The sequence below is a fragment of the Trachemys scripta genome, chromosome 17 (assembly GCF_013100865.1).
Source record: "Trachemys scripta elegans isolate TJP31775 chromosome 17, CAS_Tse_1.0, whole genome shotgun sequence".
Taxonomy (NCBI): domain Eukaryota; kingdom Metazoa; phylum Chordata; order Testudines; family Emydidae; genus Trachemys; species Trachemys scripta.
In genome coordinates this window covers 17,558,388-17,585,974 of record NC_048314.1, presented here as the reverse complement: position 1 = coordinate 17,585,974, position 27,587 = coordinate 17,558,388, and the positions used below count along the sequence as shown (strand labels likewise).

Below are 27,587 nucleotides of genomic sequence, written 5' to 3'. Positions count from 1 at the left end.
CTTGGCAATGTGCAAGCAGCTTACCCCAAAATAGGAACTGTGCCCGTCGCTCCAGAGCACGGCCAGGTCCGCGTTCTCAAACTCGCCCCTGTCCGACATCCCGAAGAGCAGCCCGAATTTTGGCTCCTTGATCAAGAGCTGGAAATGCACCACCTGCTCCGGGTAGCTGACGTTCCACGAGAGCTCCAGGAAACTCTGGGGATCCAGGGGCACCTTGTAAGGGAAATAATTCTCCCGGGGAGCTGTGCCTTGCAGAGCCACCACCAGGATGACCAGGAAAACCATAATCATGGTGAAGTACATGGAGGCCACTTCCCGGAGCCTGAAACTTGGGCAGAGGGCTCTCTTGTTCCCGGTGGTCCGCATGCTGGGGAGAAAGATGCTCGCGCTCCTGGCTTTTGCCATTTATGTGCTGGCCCTCCTGGGCAAGCAGGGTAAGTAATACTCCTTAATTGCATTTGGTGGTTGGGAAATTTGATTGCTGTTTTGACCCCCCACCCCCACCTTCTGGCCAAACACTTGTCATTCTCTGCCTCTCCCTAATTGGCTCTAATTGTACATGGACATTATCAATGGGAATTGAACCAGACTGGGCTGATTTTATTCTCTCTTAAATCATCCGGCGCGGTTGAAAAGTGCTGTTTACCTTCGAGCTGCTCTCGCTGAGCCCCACACTGATATCCTCTCTCCTGCCTGCCTGGCCTTTTGCCCACTGCTGCAGCCAGCCGTGCACCCCTCTGCAAAGGACTCTGGGATAATGCCTTACAGCACCCCCCCCCCCCCCCCCCGAACTCTGTTAGGGCCTGATCCTGCTGTCCCTTCCCATTGAGTTAAATGAGACCTTCGGACAGTCCCCATGGCTTCTTCCAAAGGTTCCTTTCCACCCCCTCGCCTCACTGGCTTTCCCATATCTCTAGGCAGGCCCCAAAGACACCCGACTGCTCCTGCTTTAAACGGCTTCCTTTGCTTCCCTCCTACCTTCGAGAAGCCACATCCTAATCACGATGGGCGCAGCTGTGCGTAGCGGGGGCGGGGGAAGGGGATATAATGAGGCTGTCCCCCAGCTGGGGAAGCCAGCGTGGAATCCTTTGGGGATCCATCCGGGCTGTTCGCTGTCTGGCTGGGGACACCCCTCATTGCCATGAGCCATAGCCGGCGAATGTTAACCTTGAGAATCTGCCATCTTGCCGGCTGCTCGATGGGTGCGGCGGGTGCTCTCACACAAATGCCATGCGGTTTTGATATGTGCATGCAGTACACAAAACTGCCTTTCAGGCTCCGCTATGGAACCACTCTAAACGTAGCCCCATCAGAGAATAATAATTCTTACGACAGCCCATGCACATCATGCGGCCCAACCCACCCCTTGTTCCCAGGACCCTTCCTAGCGTCTCCCTTGACGAATCTCTCCTGTTTTCCTCCGAGAGGGCTGCATATGGGAGCGTAGTCTCTAAAGGGTTGAATCAAAGACTGTTTCTCTCCGTTGACTGGAAAGATGAGCAGAAAGCAAAGCCTGGAGAGTTGTTAATTTCACAGATTGCTGCACAGACATGGCCTGACTCTGGGCGCACCTTCTGCTGCCGGGGATTGAGTCGGCATTCTTGCCAAACTGATTTTCCTCTTAATTCTTCTCCACTTAATAGTCATTTCCCATAAAACAGCGAGGCGGCGAGGAGCCCAGCTCAACCCAATCTGGTTGAACCAGAGCAAAACCCGGTGTAGACACTCTTCTATTGCATGAGCTGACGCCTGTATGTTTACCGAGGCGAACTAAATACTGTACAGCCGCTTTAAATCAGTTTAGGCGCGTCCACACACACACAGTTGAACTGGTTTAATTAAATTTGGGTAAAATTACACCTTTTGGGTAATTCTGTGAGTCGATAAGGTGTGTGTATGTGTCTGTGTGCGTGAGAGAGAGAAAACACACGTCTCTAGACAGCTGGTTTCAGCAAGGATAAGTTATTAAGCAATAAAGCAGTTATTCTGTTAGCTCAAGTGGTAGAGGCTTTTGCTTTTCTTGTTGAGGTTTCTGAGTTCAATCCCCTCTGATGACTCAGAACGGGTTCATTACTCAGGCAAACGCCTTCCTTTCTCTGGTGAAGCACAGATACTGGGAGTACCAATGCTGCGCAGCGATCTAGCATGTCCCCCGAGATGCTGGTGTTTTGGAGAGCAGCAGGGTGGTACCCACATACAAGCCAGGGCAGGTAGATCTGGGGTGGCCTGTCTCATGTTGTCATGTCTGACAGTTCCCTTTGTACTCGGAATGGAAGAACAAATCTGCGCACTTCTCTTGGACCTAGATCCAAACTTTCTGGCCTGCCTAGGTCAGCATGGTGGGATTCAATAATGGGCTACGGCCAGATTTTCAAGTGAGCTCCTTTGAAAAAAAATGGCCACTCATTTGAGTGCTGACAGCTTCTGAAACATCAGTGTACTAATACGATGCAGCTGAAGAAATGGTTTTTTTACCCACAAAAGCTTATGTTGAAACAAATCTGTTAGTCTTTAAGGAGCCACCGGACTCCTTGTTGTTTTTGTGGATACAGACTAACACGGCTACCCCCTGATACTTGATTAGTGGACTAGACTCTCCTATGCCAGCTTCCCTCTAAGAAAAGTGAGAGGTCCCTCTCACCGGCCCTGATAATGTCTTTCTCTTTTGATAACTGAGCACAACCCATCTGTTGTAACAAGCCATAGAGCCTCCCAGTGTGGATGAGATAAAAACCACAGCGGAGTAGTGCTAGCTTGGTAGCATTCAAAGAAAGCCGGGAAGAATGATTAGAATCAAAGTGATATTATTAATAAGCACGCGGTGTCTTTCATGTCTCCGCGTGCTCCAGGAGCATTAACTAACCAAACCACTCATCCCGCTGGAAGGGAGGTCAGTCCGATTATCCCCATTTGCCACAGGAAGGTCACACTGCTAAAGCCAGTAGCCCAGCTGGAACCCAGGAGTCCTGCCTCTCAGTCTCCTGCTCCAACCACTAACTTGCCTCTCGTCGACATTAAAGCTCCATTTAAAGATGAGAAAACAAATGACCCGACAACCTGAGTTTAGCGGAATGTTCCCTTTTGTTTGCTTTTTACTTGCATTTGCTCCTTAAAGCATTAAGTGAATCCGAGCCACCACCTCAGTCGGGAAGTAAATAATTTAGCAGCACAAGGCCAGTAGCGGGAGCACCCTCTCTTTCTTCCTTTCTTTTTATTTTTTTTTCAGGGTTGGGGTAAGAGTGTTGAATTCCGTGGTTCGCTCGGCGCTTGAGTTCACTCCGTCTCTGCTCTCACGTGTCACTCAGCGCTAGAGAGCGTCCCACTGCATGGGGTACCTGAAGCTCTCCATTCCCAGCAGCTGCTCTTTTGATCAGGCCCAGCAGCCGTTTGGCACAGCCGTTGGGAACTGGCGGCACGAGGCACTTGGGTTTGCCTGGGTGTCTGTAGTCCAAACTCCCTGTTTAAAGGGAATTCAAACCTGTAAGGTTGATTTAATCAACCAGCCCAACAAGGGGATTAAATTCAGACCCGTTAAAATGTAGCTTCTTCCTGGGCTTCCAAACTTTTCTTGTTGGTTTTTTCATTATGAAAGAAAGAAAGAAAAAGTGCAGAGTGGCTGGCATTTGTTTAGTTCTAGTAACGAGCCCCCCGTGGGAAGAGACTGCTCGTGTTATAAGCATTGCACTGTCCCAGAGGAGTCAGTTTTATTTATCCAGCTGGCACTTGTCTGTTGTGCATTGTGTCAACTATTTTGCCCAACGGTGGCTGTAAATTGAAGTGGGTCCCCTTGCCCCTCCTTAGCTGACCATGGGCTCAGTAAAGGGTGGATCAGCAGGGCTCTGAGGGAGCGAAGCCTAAATACCTTTGGACACGTGGGCTTCCGTGTCCAGGACCTTGTGGCATCATGCCCAAATTAACAGCCCTCGGCTGTGGCTGCTAGCCTGTTCCACGACACGCAGGACTTTGCGAGGGTGCCGATGGCGTTGATGCAGAGCCCAGTGCAGGAAAGTTGCCACGTAGCTTGGGACGTAGGAGCATCCACCCCTGTGTGGATTGTTGGGATCCGTTCCTCAGCTGATGTAAATCAGCGTAGGCACATTGATATACACCAGCTAGGGATCTAACCCTTTGCCTGGAAGGTGAAAGTGCTGATCTGTTAACTATGCATGGCTCTGAGGACTGTGAGGAAGGGAAACGTGTTTCACTTGGTCTTCTTGTTGCTGGGTGGCCCCAGCAAACTCACTGGTAAAACTGCCTCTTTCCTTCACACCAAGCTGATCCTGCATCTGCTGATTGGGGTAAACCCAGTCGTCAGGAAGACCAGCAAGAGCAAGATGCTGAAGGGTGTCCGAGGTTAGCATTTGTCATGGTTCTCTATTACACAACCTTGGACAAAGGGGCCCGATCCTGAACAGAGCTTGAAGGAAAACACCAGCCCTTTTTCTCCGGCCTCATTTCCTGTGCCCTGTGCATAAGAAATGATCGTGATCCCTCTGTTGGCAGCCCATGCATGGGTCTGATGGATAGGGCATAACTCATTTGAGGCTTTAAAGATGCTAAATATTTGGTATTTCTTTGCTCTAGGGGCAGCTGTGACTTCGGACTGCAGTTTAAAGGTACATTTCCCTCCTCTTTTCTCTCCCTTTCCTTAAAGGTTTTATGTGTTCTTACCTTTGTGTACATTAATTGGAATGCTAATGAACTGCCTGGAGCTCTGATACACAGCAACTGCCTTGCTTTAAACTCTGACTCTTCCGTCTTTATTCATGGCTGCAAACTGTCCTTTCCGATGGATGTATGTGTGGGCTAACGCTTAGTCCCCTCTGGATCCTGGGTGCCACTAGAAGTGTTTAGGGACATGGCACGAGGGAGAGTCCAGATTCCCAAACCTTGCTCTTTTGTGTAATGAAAAGGATCAGAGTCAATTTGGGGCATCAGTGTTTTGGTGAATCATTCGTTCTTGCACTGTTAAGTTTAATTGAATGAGGTTTTACTGTTTTTCGATGCAACCATTAGCCTGGAATGAGGCAATTGATCCAACGCTTCTATCCTTGTTAGGTGACCCAGTGCTTAGAGCTTTTGGTCTCGAATACAGCATATACTCAAACAAAGGTCAAGAAGAGGCTAACACACAGAGTGCCTCATGAAATAAATGTCTCCAACAAATGAATGTGTAGACTTCCCTCCCCCATGGCTTATGCTGTGTCAGTCTCTGTGCCCCAGGCTTCTGCGGCTCATGTTTTAAAGCACTGGGGGAGAACGACTGGAGAGATTGGAGGTGTTAGTTCATATTTGATGTGTGTCCATTATGAAAAAGCACGTCATGGAAGCTTTACAAGCTGGAAGTGATTATGGATGGTCTGGAGTGGGTCAGGCATGAGAAGAGTTCAGTTGTGATCTCACCGCTCTGGCTGGCTTGTCTGTGGGCCAGGTTCTCAACTGATGTAAATCAGGCTACTTGAATGGTGTTGTGCTACGCAAGTTGGGGATTTGGCCCTCGAGCTTTACTTTTGAGAAGGCAGAAAGTGTGTCTTGGTGGCTAGAGGAAGGGCCTGAGGATCTGGGCTCTGTTCCTGGCTTTGCCACTGATGTGCTGTGTGGCCCAGAGCAAGTCACTTAACTGCTCCGTGCCTCAGTTTCTCCAGTTGGGAATAGGGAGCTGTTACTTATCTGGGTCTGATTACGAGGGATGGGGAGGGCGCTAGACTTAATTTGTGTTCCTGTAATGCTCTGAGATCATTACCTGAAAGCCGCAAACTAACTTTCTTGCTTGCGTGTGTGTACACACGCGCATACACACCAGTTTGTCACTTGACTCTCATCACTGAGAGACTGGAAAACAGATTTTGTCTCACCCCGTTTTTAATTCCCTTCCACCCACCCACAGACGCGCACGCTTCTCCATTTCTCTTGGTACCATTTCCTAATTAGATGGGGTAAGAAGCTCAATTGTCTACAAGGCAGGAGGTAAAATTATCCTTACCAGGCTAAAAAAACGGGCTCCTTAGCTAACCAATTCTCCCTCCCTTCCCCCGAGTGTGCAAGGCTAAAATCTATTAGTACGTAACCCCCCCGACGCTCATCATTTGCAAGTGGAGTTCCTGAGCTGTTCCCCCCAGAAAGCATTGGCAGCATAATGCCGGCTAGTTAGCTCGAAAACAGCTGAACTTTGGAGATAAGCGGCCAGAATTTATTTGAAGTGGGGGGGGGGGAAATACTTTCTTTCAACGTATCCTGAATAGTTTCTCATAAATCCAGGCAAAGAGCAAGGATTCATCCTTCTGCCCATTGCTTCCGGCTGTTTATTTTAAGGCAGTCTCAAGAAGATGGCAAGCTCATCCCTGATTCTGACACACACGCCTTGCTACGGGCGAGCAGGCTGGGAGGCGAATTGGAGAGCCGCTGAAGGATGTGAGCTTCCAGACTCAGCCCAATCCCTTGCGATTGGCAGCGGAGTCAGGGCTGAGAGCTGGAGGTCAGGGAGAGAGGATAAGAGGAAGGGAATCAAAAGGAACCGCGATGATGGTGGTTCCCAAAAAGGCCTGTGAAATTGCCAGCTGCTGGTAAATCTCGAATATCACAATCCCTTGGGGTTAAATCAGTGTCCAGGAGAAGCAGCTAAAAGAGGCCTTGGGGTGATGGCTCAACCTCCGGATCTGCTCAAGCTGCAAGAGGTGCAGGACGTGAGGTGGGCAGGGAGGCAAAGCTGGCTCTATGCTCCGCTACTTCAGGGTTCAGCTGGCCGGGGGGCAATTTGGCCCCCCAGAGCAAGTCAGAAGGTACCAGCTAGTAACAACCCCCAAGGGGCCATAATGCTAGCAGGAGATCGCCAGAGCACAGCAGCACTTCAGCCGGACTTCCTCCCGCAGCAGCCGCCCTGCCATACTCCCCAGGGGCACATCGGGGCCATATGAGGGGCCAGGGACTAGCGATGAACCATCATAATACCAAACAACCCAGACCAGGGGAAACCAATGCCCCAACCTGGGAACCGAAACAATTAGCCAAACAAGCCTTATGAAATGGCCAAGGCCAAGTGCTGGCTGATCTCCAAGGCCAGGGGCCTTCTAAAGGCCGGGGGTTCTCTGCTCTGAAAGCAACCAGCCCTGCAGAATGAGTCCCCCGGTGTCGGCTTGGGATGGCTCTGGTTATGCATGGCAGTGCCTATAATGCCCAGCGGTGCCTCTGATGAGCTTGCCTCCCCCTACCTTGTATAAGGCGAGAGGAGGCCATTTGGATAAGCGGGTCCCAGGTGTCCACGTTAATGGGAGTTGCACTCAGAAGCGAGTGCAGAGCTAGAAAGAGGTGACGTTAGGGGCTCACACGTGGGGGGACAGAAATAAATATTCTGGAAGCCACTGGAGCCATGGCCACATTTGGACCGAGTCTGGTGCTAACTTGGATAGGGGCTTTTCCCTAAAATTCCCTGGGCTAGGCAAGACCCTAGTGGCCCATCCTACTCAAGAGGTCAATAGTTCCATCCTACACCAACCAGAGCTTCCTCTTTGGCCATCTGTCAATTTGTCAGGCAGCAGTAAGAAAACCTACCTGCTGGGGGCGTTGCAAGGCTCAGTAATACCTGTAATACCCCGCAGTGAAAGAAGTTATGTTTAGTGTATCTAGAGTTCAGACAGGTCAGAGCCCTGTCGTGCTAGGCGCTGTACAAACATGCAGTAAATGCCAGTCCCTGCCCCAGCGAGAGTTACTTTAATCATCGCCCTATACACTGTAGGCTTAACCTCTGAGCTCTGGAGACATGCCAAGACCACTCCACCGATGCCTCTGCAGTGTGTTGTGCCAGCAGCACCCCTGGATGAAAACCCAGCCTGACACAGAGATAAGATTCAACTTCCAGAGCCATGAAATCAATTCTGTAAGACGTTTGTCCTCGGGACCTTGAGAAAGCAGTATCTCTGCGTTGCTCCATGTACCCCACCAGCGAGAGGCAAAACTGCCTTCATGGAACAAAGAGTTACTTACAGGTAAGTAGGTTTAAACGCTCTTGATGCACTAAATTAGGGATTGGAGTAGGCAGCACTCCTTCCAGCTATAATCAAATGCAACAGAACCGTAAATGTAAATTAAATTTGGAAAGGTGGGGGGAGAGGAAACTTGCCATCTGCTTTGCTAAAGATGGGACACACAGAAAAAGCAGGTCTCAGTGCCTGAGGGCCTCTGACATTCACAGCTCACATTCACTGCAAGATTGTGTACTATGCTTGAATGCCCTGATCAAATTTACCTCGGTGCTGATCAGGTTATGTGGAGTCTGAGTCAGGCTGTACATCAGGAAAAGGCAAATTACAAGAGAGCAGAGAGAGAGATGTGACACGTAGGAGAAGCAGCTAACACTATAGGGCTGATCCCTGTGGAGAAGGAAGGCTTTATATAGCATGGTCCTTGGCTCTCGCACAGGTTTTTCCATCCATTGAAATCAGTGTTTCTATAAAGAAAGGTCAGTATTGTTGTCCTCATTATACAGATGGGGAAACTGAGGCACCGAGAAGCAAAGTGACTTGCCCAAGGTCACACAGTAAGGCAGTGGCACAGCTGGGAATGGAATCCTGTTCTCCTGAGTACCAGTCCAGTGCTCCGAACAACACGGTCTCCTTCTGCCTGTGTGTATATAAAAGCTGACAATGGTTAGGCAGGTGGTTAGGCTGAGACCACTGCCTAATTGTTTCCTTGTGCTCCCGTCTGCTGTCTCCTGGCTTATACTTACAGTGTAAGCGCATTGGAGCAGGGACTTGCCTTTTTATTCTGTGTTCGTACAGTGCCTATCACAGTGGGGTCCCGGTCCGTGACTGGGGCACCTAGGTACGATCACGATACAAATACTGTAATAATAACTGCACACTGTGTAATCAGATCTTCATCCAGACAGTGACATGCAGTACTTTTTCAGTAGTGTGTCTCATCACAGGCCACGTGAAAATAACGTTTTAGGGGACTATTTTATATCCTTTCTTTTTATTTCTGGAGATTAGACGCACCCCCGTTACAATGGAACGGCTGCCTCTGGCTCTGTGCACTCCCGTCCTGGCAGTGAAATCGAGACACGTCACCCCTCTGAGCTTACAGATCTACAGGGGGCTTTGTGAATAAGCAAACTTTCTTTTAAGTGCCGCAACGAGACCTGGCTGCAAACCAACATACATCTGGCTCTCGGGTGCTGGGCAGATAAAGAACAGCACATGTATAAGCAGAGACAACTGACACTAGCATCACAGACCAGGGGCGTACATACCACGCCGCTGATTCTGCGGGCTATTGCTTTCTGGAAGGTGTGGCAAGGTGCAGGGCCGAGCACTAGTAAGAAGAAAGGACCAGAAGAGGGGAAGAGCAGAGAAAGGAAGAGAGAGACTGGCAGGGCCAAATTTTTGCAGAATAATCCAATGGCTCATCTAATCTGGGAGCCTGTCTCTCATGCTGGCCAGTGCTGGACTCTGATCATTGGAAGGAGCCAAACAGAGAGGGGACATTTCTTCCTGCCTCAGCTGGTGATTTGTTTGTGCCCCGGAGCATGAGAATTGACAAACTTTGTGCTAGCGAGGCAGATGCTGTTCCTTGATTTGTTGCTTACTAAGGGCTAGCTTCTGACACCCTGTCTCATCCTGCGCCACGCCTTCCCCCCTCCTTTCAATCTCAGCATTGGGGGGCGGGTGTCAGAATCTGTCCCAAAGAAAATAACCGGCTCCACCCTGCAGGTAAAACTCCCCACTGATTTCCGAGGGACACTTTGTCGGAGTGGAGTAGAGACATCGGGATGGGATCGAACTGGCCGGTCCCAGTTGTGTCGTGATGCTTTAGTTCTTGCCGTAGAGGAGGGGGAGAGCGAGCTGGCAGAGGTACAGTCTATTATCCTTCTGCTTTGTCTTTTCGCCCTGACGGCCAGGGCCTGATTCTCAGACACGTTGTGGTCCCTAGACAGCATAAAAGGGCGTTGGATGGATCATGAATTGCTTGAGATGACTTGCTGCTCCTGTGCGAGTACCGTGAAGACACCGAGGCTTTGATGCGGTAAATGAAGGCTGTCAATTGGCCAGAGTGTAGCAGGAAACGCTGCTGTTGCCTTGCTTTCAAGTCCAGTCTTATGGCGAGGTGTCTTTCCGATGCATCCTAGAGATGATTCTCTCCCCCCCCCGCCCCAGCCCTTCTCTTCCTAATCCTCCTGCGGCTTAGCCACATAATGAAATCCTGCGTCTCTGTGCATGCTATATTAGAGTTACCATGGATATGGTATCGCAAACACTGGGCTGTGACTTTGTTATATAAACAAGAAAGATTTCCACAAAACACCTAAAATAGCTGAAAATAATAGGAAGAAGCAGAAGCATTCTCCGGGCATATTTGGCTTAAATACATAAAAGCAGGGGAAGGCTGTTGTGCCTCATGGCTAGGGCCCTTGGGGGAAAGTTTTGCATTTGGCTTGAGACCCTGAGTGCAATGAGTTGCTCGTTACCGGTGAAGGGTGTGCATTGAAGGGACTGCCTATCTCCTCATCAGAAAGGCTGACCAGCCTCCTCTCAAAGGAAGGCTGGCCCAGTGGCTGAGCCACTAGCTTAGGATTCTGGACACCTGGGTTCAATTTGTTGCTTTGCCGATGACTCCTTGTGTCTCCACTGCAGTGTTAACTCCTCTCGAGTTAGCTTACCCTGAGGGAGAGCAGCCAGACTGTGAAAGGACGCTCAGGTCGGGTGAGCAGCTGACGAGCTGGGCTGATGCCGGCTGTAGGCTGTACCTTCTAGTGGCATAGCCAGCCGGACTTAAAACCTCCAGCACACCAGAGTTAATGGGTTTTGTGCCTGTCTGGGACTTGAGTTAACACTTCAGTGAAGGCAGGCTTCTGTCCCTCAATTCCCAGCTGGAAAATGAGTATAATTCAACTGCCTTACCTGTGAGGTTAAAGACATTAAAGACGGGGAACACTCAGATTCGGCGGGAATAAGGGGCATGTAAGTACCTAGGGCAGATAGACAGAAACCCAGGCTGGTATGGGCACTGAAAGGACAAGTGATAAATCCCTATGTGTTTGAGGAGTGAGGATTATGGGGAGACATCTTCTCTACCTTGGTCTCTTCTAGTCCTGCCATGTTCCTGAAACAGTGGAGTTGCAAATCTGTTGAGAGGGGTTTGTTGGTTGTCATGATGGCTGGAGCGGGGGTTGTTTCTGCACCCACTGGCCTCCTGTGGCCCGCGCATGTTTCTTTTTCTGCCCATCTGTGCACAGACAGCGACTGGAAGACTGGTCCCGGCCGCTCTGTGGAGTGTCACGCAGCACGCCTTCTGTTAGGCCTCGATTCAGCAAAGCATTTACACGTGCTTAATTCCCAGGGCCATCAATGGACTTAAGCATGTACTTAAGTTAATGACCAGCTTAAGTGTTTTGCTGAATCAGGGCCTAAGTGAGAGCCTCTTTCTGCCCTAGGATTGATGCAATAGGGCCCGTTAATCTCACAATTCTCTCTCTGTAGGAGGTAGAACTCCTACTGTGCTGACAACACAAACCATGGGGGAAACGAGCGATGCATTGGCTTGGTGCTGGCCCTCTGCACAGGACTGAATTTCACAGTGTCTGTGTGACTCTATATTCCTCTTCCTGAAGATTTATCAGCAGGACTGCTAGTAGGGTGATACCCGCCAGTACGCAGTACCGGCAAGAGACTTTTAGCAGGTACGGGGTACCAGAAAGACTTGGGGCTAGCCCCCCTCTCCCAAGGCTCCCAGCTGCCGCCACTATCCCGGGGCTCCAGCAGCGATTTAAAGGGCCAGAGCCCCAGGCCCTTTAAATCGCCACCGGAGCCCTGGGGCTCCCAGCTGCCGCTGCTACCCCGGGGCTCCGGCAGTGATTTAAAGGGCCTGGGGATCCCAGCTGCTGCTACCGCTACCCTGGCTCTGGCAGCAATTAAAGCGCCGGGGCTGCCGGGAGCCCCGGGCCCTTTTAAATTGCCAGGTTCTGGGGAAGCTGCCCCCTGCTGGTATGGTCGGCTGTGTACCGGACCAGCTTATTTTCACCTCTATGTTTGTATATACAAAGGGTGGTATCGGGGGGGACGGAGAGAGTGTGGGGGCCCCAGTCTGGGGGCGAAGCGGGTAGGAGTCATATGGAGGGTCACAGGGGGAGGTCACGTGACCCTCCATATGTCCCTCTCATGAGTGCAGTACTGGCAAGAAATGATTTCTACTTGCACCACTGTTTATCAGGTAATGCTCTCTCTGCCTGATGGCCCTAGCAGAGCAGGAGAGGCTGAGAGAAATAACACAGTTGACCTTTCCCATGGAGAATCCTAATGACAAGAAAATAATCACTTGCAAAAGGCTAAAACACGGTACTTATCCTCAATCGCTGAGGACAATGCCTGGGGAAGTTGCTCAATATTGGCCTCACTAATTCATCCCCGTAGAAGCTGGCACTACCTCATCCCTGCAACAGCTCACCGAGCAAACTGCGGCATAATCAAGGCAAGCTTTCAGCCTCGCTGGGGGGGGGGGCGTTCAAAGTATGTTCCTAGGGCTCTCCTTTTTGAGGTCCTTTCAGCTGAGAAAATGAAACAAGCCACAGCAAACGCTCTCCGTGAAAAGCGAGTGTTGTTAAAAGTTATTCTGATGGTCAAAGTGCAGAGAACCGCGTGGGAAGTCGGCAATTCTCCTTTTGTCCCCTCGAGTCTCCTTTGTTGCAGCCAGGCTCTGCGTCGCCATGATCCTGGGGCTTGTTTTCCCTCAGCTGCGTGTTGGTGTCGGGGTCCCTCGGCCATGCAGATGGGCTTCTTGAAAGCTTTTGATTGCTTTGTTGCAGGCCCGTGCTAGCGTCTGGAAGACAACAGCGACATGAACTGAGTGAGCCTTTATTGGGCTGAAGTTGGTTCCTTCACTGCTCTTCCTAGAAGTAGTCATAAGACAAAAAGGGATTCTCACCCCTGCATCTGCACCCATGCATCCCGCCTACATGTGCACGCCGGTTGCACGGCACGCCTGTTCCTCAGTTGGAAGTCATGCCTGTGTGCCTCAGAGGGTAGAATTTGAGAATCTGTATTTTCATGTGGCTTCCATCTGCTCGTTGGCAGACAGAAGGGTCGATCCTGTGCTGTGAGGGTGCACAAGAGAGGGGGGAGGCCAGTACAGAGAGCCAGGTTCTTGGCCAGTGCTGTCCCCACACTGCAATCTCTGCAGGGTGATCAAGAAAGCAATAGTAGCGAGCCCACCTGTTGAGCCTGGCCAGGAACCAGGTCCCTAGTGGGGCCATGCTCTGCAGATCAAGGGGCGTGTCCAGCATCCTGATCCTCTCCCGGTTGCATCAGACTTTGGGGTTAGCAGCGAGAGGTGGCCATTTTGAGCCAAAACCTAACAAGCTGAGCTGGTGAGATTTCAACACCATCAAAATTGAATCGTAATGTGAAGCTCCTTGGCCCACCTCTGATTCTGCTGTACACAGAAGGGACTTCAGCCAATAGGGATCTTGTCACATGTCAAGCGGGGACAGTAGATTGTTCTGTTGTTACAGATGAGAGGAGCCCAGGATTGGTGATAGGCGAAGTTGGCCTACAACCATCTATGCCTCTGGGGGGGGAGGGATAGCTCAGTGGCTTGAGCATTGGCCTGCTAAACCAAGGGTTGTGAGTTCAATCCTTGAGGGGGCCACTTAGGAATCTGGGGAAAAAATGTCTGGTGATTGGTCCTGCTTTGAGCAGGGGGTTGGACTAGATGACCTCCTGAGGTCCCTTCCAAACCTGATATTCTATGATCACAATCCTGCACCAAGCAGAGCTCAGCTGGACCCCAGGATCAAGCCTTGTGACACGTCCTGTGTATGGAAAGCACCTTGCACAGTTTGAGCACTATTGCATGTAAATAAATAGTAGTAATAGATATAAACATACAATAGGGACTAAATTACATTCCAGCCCCGATTAAAAAAAACCATCGTGAAGTTGCTTTTCAATAACTAACAACATCTACACTAGTTGTAAGACAGCTTAACATGATGTCCCCAGCGGATGGTCCATGCAGGATAAATCCATCACTGCAGCCTCATTCTGCTACAGAAGAATGAAGGTCTCACTCTGAGGCTATGATCCCTGGACTGAGCGTGATTCCATTTGTCTCCCCATTGCCGATCCTATCCCTGCAATGCCCCTTGGTCTCCACTGTAACATGCAACAGCTTTTCACCTCCCATCCTTCATTGGCTCTCGCGGTGACGTGCCAGCCATGTCATCTCACAGCCTTCCTGAAGCCCTTCATCTTGGGACTTTCCCTCATCCACTAGTTTGCTCTCTGGTCTCTCTGCCTGTGAGTCGAAGTCGACAGCTTGCCATGCTTCATTACCTAGGCCGGGTGGAAAATGCCAAACTCTCCCAGAGGAGAGGTCTGCTATGAACACACTAAGTCCAATTTTTGCCTTTCAGTAATTTAATAATATTGTCCTTTGTCTTTCTGTATCATCCTCCATCCCAGAGTCTGCTCCCATTACAGTCAATGACAAAACTTTCATTGATTTCAACAGAAGCAAAATTAACCCACCCAGCTCTTCCTATGTACCTGCAGCCTCTCCGACATCCCAGTCCTGGTTCTCGCTTGAGCAGAGATGGCCATTTGTGATGGATCATGCCAAATTATGTGATGATTTTTGTGCTCAGAACCATCAAACTCACTTTGCCACCCAGGCCCCACTGGGAATACCTTCCCTTTTGTCAACATTGTCAGTTGACATGGCGGCTGTGTGAGATCACGTTACAGTTAGTTAGACCTGTCATGTTCCCGGCAGAAGCACAAAGAGATGCGTGCAGTCCAACATGCTGTGCCAAGCTCTCAGAATGACAGGGAGGCTTTTAAAGACATGATGTTACTTTAAAGAACTAGCTACCCACCGTGTAATATTTGAGGCCGGCTTTACCTATGGACCGAGGGCTCCGTTACAGAGTGGACACTTGCATGCCAGGATGAAGACTATTCGCTTTTGAAACCATGTAACTTGTCAAATTCCTTTGATGTTAAGCAGGACCTACCGGGCACTTGAAAAATAGTTTCTAATTTTTTTAATGCCCACAGTGAGACCTTTTTAGAGATACTGCTAATTAGCTTTAGCCCAAGAGATATGATGATGCAGTGGTTGGGCCACAAGGCTAGGACTACAGACTTCTGCTGGCATAGCTATATTGGTGAGAGATGAAGCGGTGTAATTCTTGATTGACATAGTTGTGCCAGCAAAATCTGTTAGTGTAGACACAGCTATTTGGCAGGCTTAACTGGTGCACGGGCCTTCTTCTGGATCCTCTACACAGGAGCAAATTTTACCAGGCATAACAAATGCAATCCCATGCCGTAACAGTGGCTGTTCATTCCTGTCAAAAAGGTCTAGAAGAACTTGTGGACTCAGGTACTGTTTCAAGAGAAAAGTTCTTTTTCTCTATTAGTTTTCTCCCTAGAAATGTTTCTTTTTTTTTTTTTTTTAACCAGCGAGGCCAGCAAAATTTGAGTGTCGTCCACTTGACTAACTGCAGTCAAAAGATGCTGAATAGACACACTATTTTCATTATCTGAGTTACCATGGAAATGAGCAGAACTGATTTCTGCTTTTGAAGGGCTCAACTTACGACATAGAAATGCATAGGATGGGGCTGATGAAAATGTTTTTTACTTCCACACCACTATTTTTCCTGGTTCGTCTTAGAGCTCATGAGTGAATGAGCTAATATATGTCACAGATCTTAAGGATGGAGGAGCAGGCTTCATACTGAACTTTCTGCATATAGTTGGTCTATGCTGGTCCCTTAACATTGATTTTAACATGGCTGTTTATAATGGGCTGGATCCTGAGGGCCTTAGTCAGGTTTTACATAGTTCATACTAAGTCAAAACACTCACTGGCTCACTTGTGCCTTGGGCTTCAGTATTCAGGTCCATTTACATGAAGGTAAAACTGTGGGGATTTTTTTACGTATCAAAATGTTTTGTCTTTTTAAAATCGGAGCCTGGGATTTAAAATGTTTATTCTATTTGGGGTACCTATATAATGCCATGGTTTTTCAATGGTGAATTCATCATGATAATACCAAGCTCATAATGAATGGATATTTTACAGATACCGACTCCTTATGAAAATCCATCTTTAATTAACGTACCTGGCCACTAAACAACAAGGAGTAATGGTCTCAAGTTGCAGTGGGGGAGGTTTAGGTTGGATATTAGGAAAAACTTTTTCACTAGGAGGATGGTGAAGCGCTGGAATGGGTTACCTAGGGAGGTGGTGGAATCTCCTTCCTTAGAGGTTTTTAAGGTCAGGCTTGACAAAGCCCTGGCTGGGATGATTTAGTTGGGGTTAGGTCCTGCTTTGAGCAGGGGGTTGGACTAGATGACCTCCTGAGGTCCCTTCCAACCCTGATATTCTATGATTCTAAATCAAAATCCATTTGATGTTTATACAGACAGGGGTGCATATTATACTGTAATAATAGGCATGATGTAACCTATATCTATGCGTGCGTGTGTGTGTGTGTGTGTGTGTGTGTACATGCATGTGTATTATACATATGGACTGTTTACAAAAAGCTGATTCTGTTTTTTCACGTTGGAGTTCTACAAACCAAATCTGAGTCGCTGTTGCATCAGGCAAAGCAGAAGACAATACTGGGTGCCCGCTGCTCAAAATTAGCTCTATTTCAGTTCCACTTGTGTTTTGCTCTATCCCAGATAGGCCATCTGTTTGATTTGAGCTGTGTCCAGTGACCAACTGGTGTTGCTGAAAGATGCTTGAATACAGAAGTGGCATAATTCTCATCCACCAAGTTACCATGGAAGTGAGGTCTGCAGAGTATTGGAAATAAATATGAAAACTATAAATTGCTTCAATATTCCACAGCAGATGGCAGAATTCAAACTTAGGTTCTTCCTCTTTCCTACCAATGGTGGATCTCAGATGGACTCGTAGCAATCCAAGGGACACTGGGTTATGGCAGTTGGATCTGAATCTGAGTTTCCCTAATTGTAGCACACTGTGATATATTTTCTGGAGAAAGGTTGGTCCAGTGGTTATGGTGCAAGCCTGGAACTTGAGACCAGGTTCAATTCCCTTGTCTGCCACAGACTTCCTGTGTGAACTTGGGCAAATCACTTAACCTTTCTGTGTTTCAGTTCCCCTTCTGTATAATGGAGATAACAGCACTGCCCTACCTCACCGAGGTGTGAGAGAGTAACTACATTAAAGATTGTGAAGTGCTCAGATACTATCATATATAAGTATCTTAGATAGAGATAATGACTGGAGAGTGGTAAACATTTTCTAGAGGAACTTAGTTTTCCAACAAAAAATGTTTTTTAATCTAAAGGAGGAATGTTTGTTGCAAACAATACTTCTGTTTTCATTGCAAAGTTTCAGTGATAAATTTAGCAACAAATTATTTGTTTTTATTGAACTTCTATTTAAAAAGTCATTTCCCAGCCTGTTCTAACATTCAGTCCTAGATTAATTAAGAAAGGATTTTTATCAGTTTAGAATAGATTCTGAAGTCAGAAGGGACCATTCTGATCATCTAGTATGTCCTCTTGTATAACATGGGCCAGAGAATTTCACCTGATAATTCCTGCCTCCTGGGTTGAATAGCAGCATATTTTTAATAATGTCATTTCATGTATTCTTTGGCTGGTGTTGTAGTTTTACTTAGGGGAAGAATTTTGCTAGTCTACCATAATGGCTGGTCAACCCACCCTAGTTAATCTGCCCCAGCTCATGATTCTCTACTCATATATAATGGTTTTACACTGGTGTACCTCCACTGACTTAAACTTTCCAGTCAAGTTTCCAATCACACAGGCAACCTCAGGCCTGAAGGGATGATCCAGGGTCCTTGCTGGGGGACACTCTTCTTCTAGCTCTACCATGCTGATGGTGCTTGTGTGATGGATTGTTATGTCTGTAGAAGCCTATATCACATTGACATTGGAGCACCATTTTGAAGAATGTGCAACTGGACTACCTAGAGATGTCAAGGGACGGCTTCTTATAATGCCTGACACCTCCCTGACTTCACACCCCCTGTCGGGGAGAAGCTAGAGGACCATCGAAAGAGCAGTAACTGTGGAATGACTCATTCCTTGTTCTAGTAGGGCAATGCTAAAGAGGTTGGCCAAGCTAAAAGAAATTGGTTTCTCTCCACATAGTCTGCTGAGGGAGACCCCAGCAGGCCAGGAGAACAAAGGAAGAGGTTAGAAGCTGCTGTTAAAAAGACACCTGCTCTCTGAGCTGGGAGGAACATGCTGATCGCTAGACCCGGGAAAGTGATGGAGAGCTTGTTGCAGGGGCAGGGAGAGAGAACCTGAAGGCTGAGCAGGAGAAGAGGAGGTCTGGGGATCCTGAAAGGACTGACCAAAACCCAAAGGCTCTCAGATTGGTTGGGACGCTGTAGGGAAGGGTTTTGCTGCAGGGTGGTTGTTTGTGCATGGGGCTGTAAGTATCTCTGCTTTCTCTAGGAATGAAGCGTGTGTGTGTGTGCTTAAGAAGTTACTTTGCAAAGCCTTTGACTTCCTTGCTGTGACGGCCATGGGTCTTTGAAGGGTTAAACAATGAACTAGAGTATCCATGAGGGGGATGGAACTCTGGGAAAAGGTGCATTTGAGCAGCTGGTGAGTCTTGGGGAGCTCAGCAGGAGTCTTGGAGCCTAGGGCACCAGGACCATGAGGCTCTCACTTCTGAGAAGGGGTATCAGACAAGGGGTCTGTGCTCCGGGACTGGATCTGAGATGCCCGACCCATTGCATCAGTGCTGCTCAGACCTGGGCTTTGAAACGCTTGGGTCCAATGTTTGGATCTGAGCACAGCAGCCTGATGAATTTTCAACAGGACAAGCTCAACCCGATCTCTGATATGGCGTCTGGACTCTGCCCAAATTTAGCTGGCTTGGAAGCACATAGGCTCCAAAGGCTGGGACCTATTGCCCCAGACTGGTGACTGTGCACTAGTGGGGACTCAGACAGGGCTGTAACAGCTTGGTGAACCCAGAACTTGTGGCTGCAGGGATGCTGCTTGAATGTGTGAATGTAGCAATGGAGCTAGATTGTAAATAATCTGTTACTGCTGGTTAGAGGGAAACAGATTAGTATCCATCTTGTATAATCTGAAACCTCCTGTACAGTAATGCAAAACGGATCTCCTGCCTATTTCCGCTCTGTTTATCTCCCGGTCTCGGGGGACATCAGAAACGTTCCACATGATGAGGGGTTTCGATGAAATGTGAAGCCGGCCAGCTGCTTTTGAATGGATCACCTTCTGGGAGATCAAATGGTATCTAGACTGCCAATGTGTGATTTACCAGGCATTGGTTAAACAGCACTGAGATATTTTAGCACTTTTAGTCTTCAGATATTTAGACTGTATGATCTTTGGGGCAGGGACTGTCTTTTTCTTCTGTGTTTGTACAGCACCTGGCACAATGGGGTCCTGGTCCATGCCTGAGGCTCCTGGACGCGACCACGGTGCAAATAATTCTAGCACTTTTTCATAAACTGGTTAACTGATCCTCACAGCATCCCTATACAATGGGGTGAGTATTAATAGCCCAGTGTTACAGGTGGACACACAGAGAGATGGTGCTTGCTCGAGGCTACCCACGCAATCCCTATCCAAACCTGTGCTATAACCCAGATTGTCCTTGCTTCCAGTCCTGTACTCCGCTCACTGGAGAACTGCTTTTATACATACATTAAAAAAGCAGTTCGGCAAGCAAAGAAACTGTTTGGTTTTTATACTAGAATACAACCCTCTAAATCAAAATGAATGGCCCAAACAGAGAACTTTTCCAATATCCGACCCAAGCTGCGATGATAAATGACTCAGCAATGACATTTGACCCACCCAAGTAAAAAAGAGCCAAGATCATATTTTCTTGGCCCGATGTTTCAGTATTCTTTGCACACATTAGTCTGAGTCCAAGCAAACGTCAAATGAAATTGAAAAGTAACCATGCTGTAGTAACTTCAATATAAGCCAATAACATCAATCAAACAAATCACATATGGACTCTTCCAGTACAAATGGGCTATTTCCTGCTTGGTTCTTTCACTTCTTGTCAACAGAAGAGATGGTCTCTCCTTCAAATCTTTGCACAGGCGTTTGAACTGTGTGCAAAGTGTGCTGAAATTGCCGGCAGTAATTAGTTTATTTAGGGAGTAATTAGTTAAATGCAACTGTTCCCCTCTCTGCAGATTAAAAAGTGAGCTGTAAGTGATACCATCTTAAAAGAGCAGATGTGCTATAAAGAGGACAGGGGCCAATTATTCTCATTAGTCAACGAGGACAGAACGAGACGTAATGGGCTTAAAACTCCAGCAGGGGAAAAATTAACTTAAATATGAGGAATAACTTTGCAGCTGTAAGAATAGTCCAGGCAATGGAAATTCAAGCTTGCTAAGGAAAAGTCAAGAATTGTCATCAATGGACATACTCAAGACCAAACCCACTCGATTTTCAAGGATAATTGAAACAATCCTGGAGGCTGCTACGGTCCTTCAGTGGGGCGCCTTCCAACTCAAGCACTTGGATGATTTTCAAGCCATCAAGGTGACTTAGCAATCGGTTTTTATGACAAAGATTATGATTAGGCAAGGTTGTCAGGGCCTCCTGAGTAATGCTGAACAGGCTTCGTTCCCAGTGGGACTTGAAGGCACTGTGCACCTCACAGAAAGATGGTCAGAATCACTGGCCTACTGGAGTACTTCGGAAACGCTGCAGTAGATTGCACTTTCTTACATTGCAATCTTTGGGGGGGGGGGGGAGGAGGCGCGCAAAGATCACGTGTACTCCTGTTTGCACCACACCTGGCACAGTGGGGTCTCAGTCGTGATCGGGATCTCTGAGTGTACTTCTAATAGAAATACGAAATAATAGCAACTTGAAAGGTTAAGTTTTTGCCTGGATTCTGCTATGCCCGACTACATTTCTTTAGAGCCAGAGCTGTCAGATGCCACAACAATCTTGATGCTCATCAAACTTTGTGAGTCGCCATTGCTAATGTTGCATGGTATGTGCTTAGTTCTTATCCCATCGTGATCCAAACATGGAGCACCAGAGAGCTGCAAAGGACGGATGTAACCATAGAATGCAGGTGGATAGAGAGGGAGGTCACTGGAACAGAGACATGGGGAGTTAATTGCAGGGAGAGTGGGGCGGGGGCGGGGGGCAAGTGTGGTTTAATTGCATGTGGAACTGAAAACCTAGGACTAGTCCTGTACTTGAAGTTTAAAGGGAGAACATTGTTCCCCCTGTTAACAGGCAGCTGAGCAATAGGAATGTGTTTTAAAGAGCTGTGGGTCATGGTTGTAGCACAGAGTGAGAGAGTATAGCGGGAAATTCTCACCATGTTAGGAAAGGGAAAGAAACTCAGTTTTGTGGTGGAGAAATAAATTTCACTGAACCGTTTCCAAAAACACAGTTCATGATAAACTGCATTTGAGGTAGCAATTTAAAATGTGAAACACCCACTGTCTGAATAGCATTGTGGAGTTCCAGGATAAAAAAGAACTTGTTTTTTAAGTAAAAAATGTTGATTTTCCTAACTGCCAGCCCTGCAAACTCAGTCTGGGAGATGAGATTCAAGTTGGAGTCTTCCTTTCACATTATCAGTAATGAAGGATCCGCAGGCCAAATTGTGCCTTTGGTGACACAAGCATCTTCACATTCTGCCCCTGTTGACTTCACTGGATTTGTAAAGGTGCAAATGAATGGGCCTGTAATTAGTCAGAGATTCTGCTGATGCACAAGAAGGAATGGAATCCAGTTTCTTTTCCTCTAGTGGTGCTGGCCAGGGGGGGAGGAGGTAATAAGAGCCCTAAGTACAAACAAACTTTAGTGACCAAATTGACACAGGCCAAATTCTATTCTTAAGCCCGGTCTGCCCAAAATTTTGTACCATTAGCAGTGTAATTTTCTTCCTGAAATAATTATACCGGTACAACCCCTAGCGTGGACGCAGTTATACTGGTATAAAGATGCCTTATAGCTTATTCCCTTTCCCATCTGGGACTAGCTATACCAGTATAAACACCTTTGTACCACTATAAATTCACACACACTCATGGGGTTGCAACACTTGCAGCATTGGGTTTAGTTGAAGTGGTAACACTTTTGTGTGTAGACAATGCCTCAGTTACACTGATGTAAATCCAGAGTAACTCCACTGGCCCCTTTGATTGAATTCACACAGGGAGTGGGTCTGTTAAATCTGAAGAGGCTATTTTCACAATCACTTTTGAGAGCAGAATTGCAGGTGAAGTGCACCTTGGGCAAAGGCAGATCAGGCAATCTAGTGGCCGTGAGAGCTAACACCAGAGCCCAGGCCCCTCCACTTCTTCAGGGCCATGGGGTGTGGGGCCAAGCTACCCAGTGCCTTGTGAATTCCCTAAGGAGGGGCAGCTCTCAAAGCTGCAGTTGTATGGGGGTTCAAGCCCCTCAAAGGTGTGGGGGTGGCTGTGCCAGAGTGGGTGAAGGGGCAGAGTGAAAAGCCACCCCAAGAGAAGATCTCCAAGCTGCAGAATGGAGCAGAGAGGAGAAGCCACCTAAAGGTGCTTCAGTCAGGCAGGTCTGTTGCACTGCAGAGCAGTGCCAGCCTGTTATTTAGCAAGCTGTGGCGAGCAGGGAGGGCTGGGGAGACAGCGCTCCCGGGGCAGGGCAACTACTCAGGGTCTTTGGGGGAGGGGCAATTTCCCTACACCCCCCCCCCCCCCTCGCAATTAGCACACTCAGCACCGTCCTTGGAGCTAGGGGGATCCTGCTGCTCCCTTTGCACAGGTGGCAGCGGGAGGGGCGCCGGAGCAGACCGGGCTGCCCCTCCCCTTACTCCAGCTACCCCGCGCTCGCAGCCCCCAGCGCGTGCGCCTTGTTCCCCCACCCGCCCCAGGACTGGGCTGGCGCGCGCCACCCGGGAGCCGCGCGCGCCTGCAGCTCGGCTCTCCATGCCCGGGACTAGCGCTCAGGCGGCAGCGGACATCCTCAGCATCAGCACCACGGGGAGCATCCGCAACAGCAGCGCCTTCTCCCGCTCCTCGCCTCCTCCGCTGCTGTTTGTCCGGGGCGGGTTTTTTGGGGGGGGTTTTTTACACGCGTTTCTTTTCATGCAACCCCTGGCGCGCTCCCCACTGAACTTTATAGGGGGTGCAGGAGGACACCATGCTCCATAGCATAGCCACCATGGCCTTGCTTTGATTGGCGGGACCTGCTGCTGCTAGCAGCGCCTGGGCGGAGAGCGAGCGAGCGTGCCCCCCCCCCTCGCCCCCCAAATTAAAACCACCGTCTTCGGGACGGCTCGTGTGCAGTGAGGTTGTTTTGTTTTCTAGTTATTTGGTGGTTGCACTGATGCTCTCTAAGCTGGAAGCTTTGCGCAAGGAGGTCCTCACCTGAAAGAGATCAAGGCACAATTCCAATGTTGAAAGGTAAGAGTTTGGAGGGGGTGGGAAGGGGCGTGTGTGTGAAATTGCAAAGGCTCTTTGATTTGCAACCAAATCATCTGTTCAGTTGGGGTGTCCTTCTCTCTCCACACATCATCCTTATCTGTGGTCCTGTGCCCTTGATCTTCTTTCCATACTACTTCTCATTCTCCGGCCCCCACCCCCGAGCCCTCCCCCACACCTCTTCCTCCATCCAAAACTGGTTTTGCTCCCTCCTCTTTTAAACAGCGCTAATGCCAGTGGAGGGAGTGATGCGGCTACTGTGGACTCCTTTCGATTCGACAGCTAATCCACAAGGCAAGGATGGTAGTGGGGCGATTCTAGCCCTTGTTGCAATATAGTTGTGAACAGTAAGGAGTTTGGAGAGGGGAATCCCCAGGTGTTGAATGAATTGAATAGGGACAAGGACTGTACACTATCTGCTATCCTGCCTGCTTAGCCCATGTCAAGGAAACTGGTGAATCCTCCCACATCCCACCCCCAAGATCTGAATGAATAAAAGAATCGGGAAACTCAAAGTGGTTTTTGTTGTGCTGACACTGGTCAGTGTCTGTATTTTGAGTCTTAAAATGCAAGGTCATTAAATCGACTCTCAGGGTGGTGGAAGGGAAACCCGCTATGTAAGTACACAGGTCCCATTATTAGCTGCTCCAGGGCTAGCTATCCCCCTCTCATGCTCTTTAGTGACAGCTGCAGGAGTCGGAGTGGCTCTGAAGTTGATTTTTTCTCGCTCTCCGGACAGTGATCTGCCAGGGCACTCCAGTAGGAACCACCCACTCAGGCAAAGCATTTGTCCCCAGGTAGAGCTCCATCTCTGCATGCCTGGGGGACCTCTCAATTGCATTCACATGGGTTTCTATAGATTGTCCCAAACCCAAGATATTAAGAAAAACAAACTTCATTGTTCCTGAGTGGGGAAATAGGTCAGAGAACTTCAAGCAAGGGACATCAGTCTAATATGACAGAGAAATACAGAGCTGGATGCAAGAAAGGTGATAGATCAAGTATCCGTCTTTTCTAAGCATGTTTGACTAACAATAATAAGACAGACCAGGTGGGTGAGGTAATATCTTTTATTGGACCAAGTTTTGTTAGTAACCCAGACACACTGTTGAGCTACACAGAGCTCTTCTACAGGTTTGGGAAATGTACTCAGAGTGTCACAGCTAAACAGAGGTGAAACAGATAGTTTAGCATAAGAAGTTAACACATATTCTAAGGGACCATTCAAGGTGAAGTAGCCCATTAACACCCCTGTAGTCATAGGACCAAAAGGGGGTTAGGGGGTTACAGAGTGTTGTAATAAGGCATGAATCCAGTGTCTTTATTAATACCAGGATTTTTCAGTGTCTAGCAAAGTTATGCAGTTAAGCTTCCAGGCTCATCTTTGGAAAGTGTTGTGCAGGTTTCTTTTGCGGATGAGGACTGATAGGTTGGATATAGAGTTCTCCCTTTCACAAAGGAATCACTTTATATCTGAGCTGATTTTTGAGGCAGGAGGGGAAAAAAGGGAAACAGCAACAATGCACGTCTCTGTGTTTTCTCAGCCATGAATTCCGAGTATAAATAAAACTGTTTCCTGAGTGTGTTGCCTCCTCATGTCCAAAAGTTAACAGCTGCTGTGGTTATTACCTAGGCTTCATTTTGGTTCATGTTGGCATTTAAATTAAGCATTTTGAATCATTCCTGTCATTGGCTCCAATCCTGTTCCCTTTCCAAGTCAATTGCAACCCTCCACCCAAAACTCCAGTGGGTCTGAGACCAGAATCTAGCCCAAGGTCTCTACCCTAAGGCGTTTACAGACAGAGTAACATTTGTCAAAGTGCCTAAGTGACTCTGATTTTCAATGGCACTTAGGCTCCTAATAACCTGGGTCAGATTTTCAAAGGCGTCAGTGTGCCTAAAGATGCAGATAGGCACTTAGTGGGATGTACAAAAACATCTATACCTAACCTGCTTAGGTGCTTTGTAAATTCCACCAGGCACTTAAATACCTTTCTATATCTGGCCCTCGGGCACTTTTGAAAATTTTACCCTAAATACTCATGGTCCCATCCTGCCTCCATGAGGCAGTTTTGTCGCTGACTTCAGTTTAATAGAAGTCACGCCTACATAATTGAGCACAGAATCAAACTGGCGGTCTTCGCATTTGGCTATAAATTGCTGATAGGCAACGATGTCATATAGATAAATAGCCATGACTTGCCACGTTGTGCCATACCCTCATAAGAGTGTCACGGATAATGATAAGGTCAGTAATGGCATGTAGGTGGCTGGTGCCTTGGGAGATTTGGTTTTTAAAGATGCCATTTTTAAAATCTTTAAGAAAGGATGGGTGGCAGGGGAGTGGGGGGGGTCATGAGATTTTGCTCGCATTTTGTTCTGTTTCCTTGTTTGTTGCTTTCCCCCCCTGGCAGATAAGTGTGGTATGTCTTTACCCTCTGACTGAGGGGGGGGGGAAATGTATTAAAGCAATACACCTCAGCAGAGAGACCCGGGATTCAGTGATTTATGTTGACCAAACTCTCGTCCACACTGTATGGGGTGGTCTCTCCAGGTTGAGACTGAGGTACATTGGGCAGGGCAGGAAAACCTGTCTTGCAGAGCCTGTGCTGTACAAGTTCTGAAGACAAGGAACTTACAAGCAGGCCACAGGAACCTTTAAAGCAACAGAAGTGATCAAGTTGCCCGAGAAGACTGAGAGACATCAGGACCCCCCCAAAAATCTTGCCCCACCCCCTTGCTCCCTGAAGGGTTTAGTGAGAAAATGACCAGCCAATACTGGTTCCAGGCCCACTAGCTTCTCCGTCTGGCCATTAGGAAGGTTAAACATTTCTAGCAGACCACGTAGTTATCAAGGTGATGACCAGGGGCTGGGTGACATGCAGTACTAAAGAGTCCAGTGGAGTGCAAGAGGTGTCTCTTGTCAGAATCATGAGGGCAGGCTCCAGACGAAGACAATATATGATTAGGGCCACGTGCTGGAGAAGGGACCATCTAGGGATCACTTAGGCTAATCCGCACAGCCCCGCAAGATCCACCAAACTGAAAGTGATGCCTGACAGCACTTTGCCTATTGCAGAGCTGCTGCCTTGTTCGGCAAGGTCAGAAAGACCATGTGCAGCCTGGCTGGCTGGGATTTGTTTTCTAGTGAAAGGGCCCAGCGTTTTCATCTCTTTTACTGATACATTGGTTGTTCCTCATTAGGACTTTACTGTGGTTTTTTTGGAGCTGTGGCTCCTTGTTATGAGTGTCTTCTTAGCTACTTAGAGCTTCAGTACTGAGAAGGCAGATTCTGGAAAGAGGTAGAGAAAACCAGTTCAGGTAAATGTTGCTTGATTCTGTTATGTTCATGGCATACAAACACAGAAGTTAGATAAAAACAAATAATTTTCCTAGAAGACTGCAACCTAACACTGTTATTTCTTAAAATGCAGAACAATAACACACATGAACCTAAAACCAGAGAGAGACAAAGCAGGCTGCTCCCTAATACAGCGAGTGTACAACTCACTCCATCTTACTCTAGGCTGGCTGTCTCCAGACAGATTCTGATCACAGGCTTCCCTACAGAGCCCCCTAGCATGCATGCAGGACCAGAAAGCCCCTTTACAAATTAAAGTAACAGCCTGCAGTTATGACAGTTTTCAGTACACCACAGTTTCTAGGCTTTGTGGCTTTTAGTAGGCTTTGTGTTTGGGCTGGGATTTTTGTGCTTGGGAGTAAAAGTCAGTTGGATTTTGCTTCCCACCTCTCTACATTTTTGAGCATGCTGTTTTCTTACTTGAGTTGGTGTAAAACTCTGTGTAATTGGCAGCCCTTCCCCTGCCCTCCCAGGGGACTTTTGTCTGGTTAGGGTCATGGTATTGCATACTGCCTCTTCCTCCATTTCTCAGCATGTTACGTGGGGTTTTTTTGCCTGCAGTTCCTCTCAAAGGGGCATCGAATCATCCTCACTGTAAAGAGTGAATAACATGAAGGAAGAAGAAGGATGACTCAGGCTGAGGGGGAAGCTGTTTATTTACTCTCTTGGATCCGATGCCGTTTTCTCTTGCTTTTCAGAGTTTTTATTTTGAATGGTTTTCTGGGTTTTTTTCTCTATCCTGTTCTGTATGTATGAATAGGCGGTTTTCTCCCACCCAACTCCAAACAGACC

The 27,587-nt window shown here is 48.1% G+C and overlaps 2 protein-coding genes across 3 annotated transcripts in view; one reads left to right on the top strand and one right to left on the bottom strand.

Annotated features, from left to right (window-relative positions):
- DBH (dopamine beta-hydroxylase) overlaps positions 1-392 on the bottom strand; it is a 28,831-nt gene extending 28,439 nt beyond the window's left edge. Inside the window, exon 1 of the mRNA XM_034752103.1 lies at positions 25-392. Within this exon, the coding sequence (XP_034607994.1) occupies positions 25-366 (342 nt within the window). The 5' untranslated portion in view covers positions 367-392. The remainder of the gene's footprint in view (positions 1-24) is intronic.
- Positions 393-22,878: 22,486 nt separating this feature from the next.
- Positions 22,879-27,587, top strand: part of FAM163B (family with sequence similarity 163 member B) — a 62,474-nt gene continuing 57,765 nt past the window's right edge. The window contains exons 1-2 of one of the 2 annotated variants that reach the window (XM_034752088.1): positions 22,879-23,046; positions 23,321-23,416. The gene's annotated coding sequence lies outside the window, so the exon portion shown is untranslated. The other variant, XM_034752087.1, reaches the window with a different exon arrangement.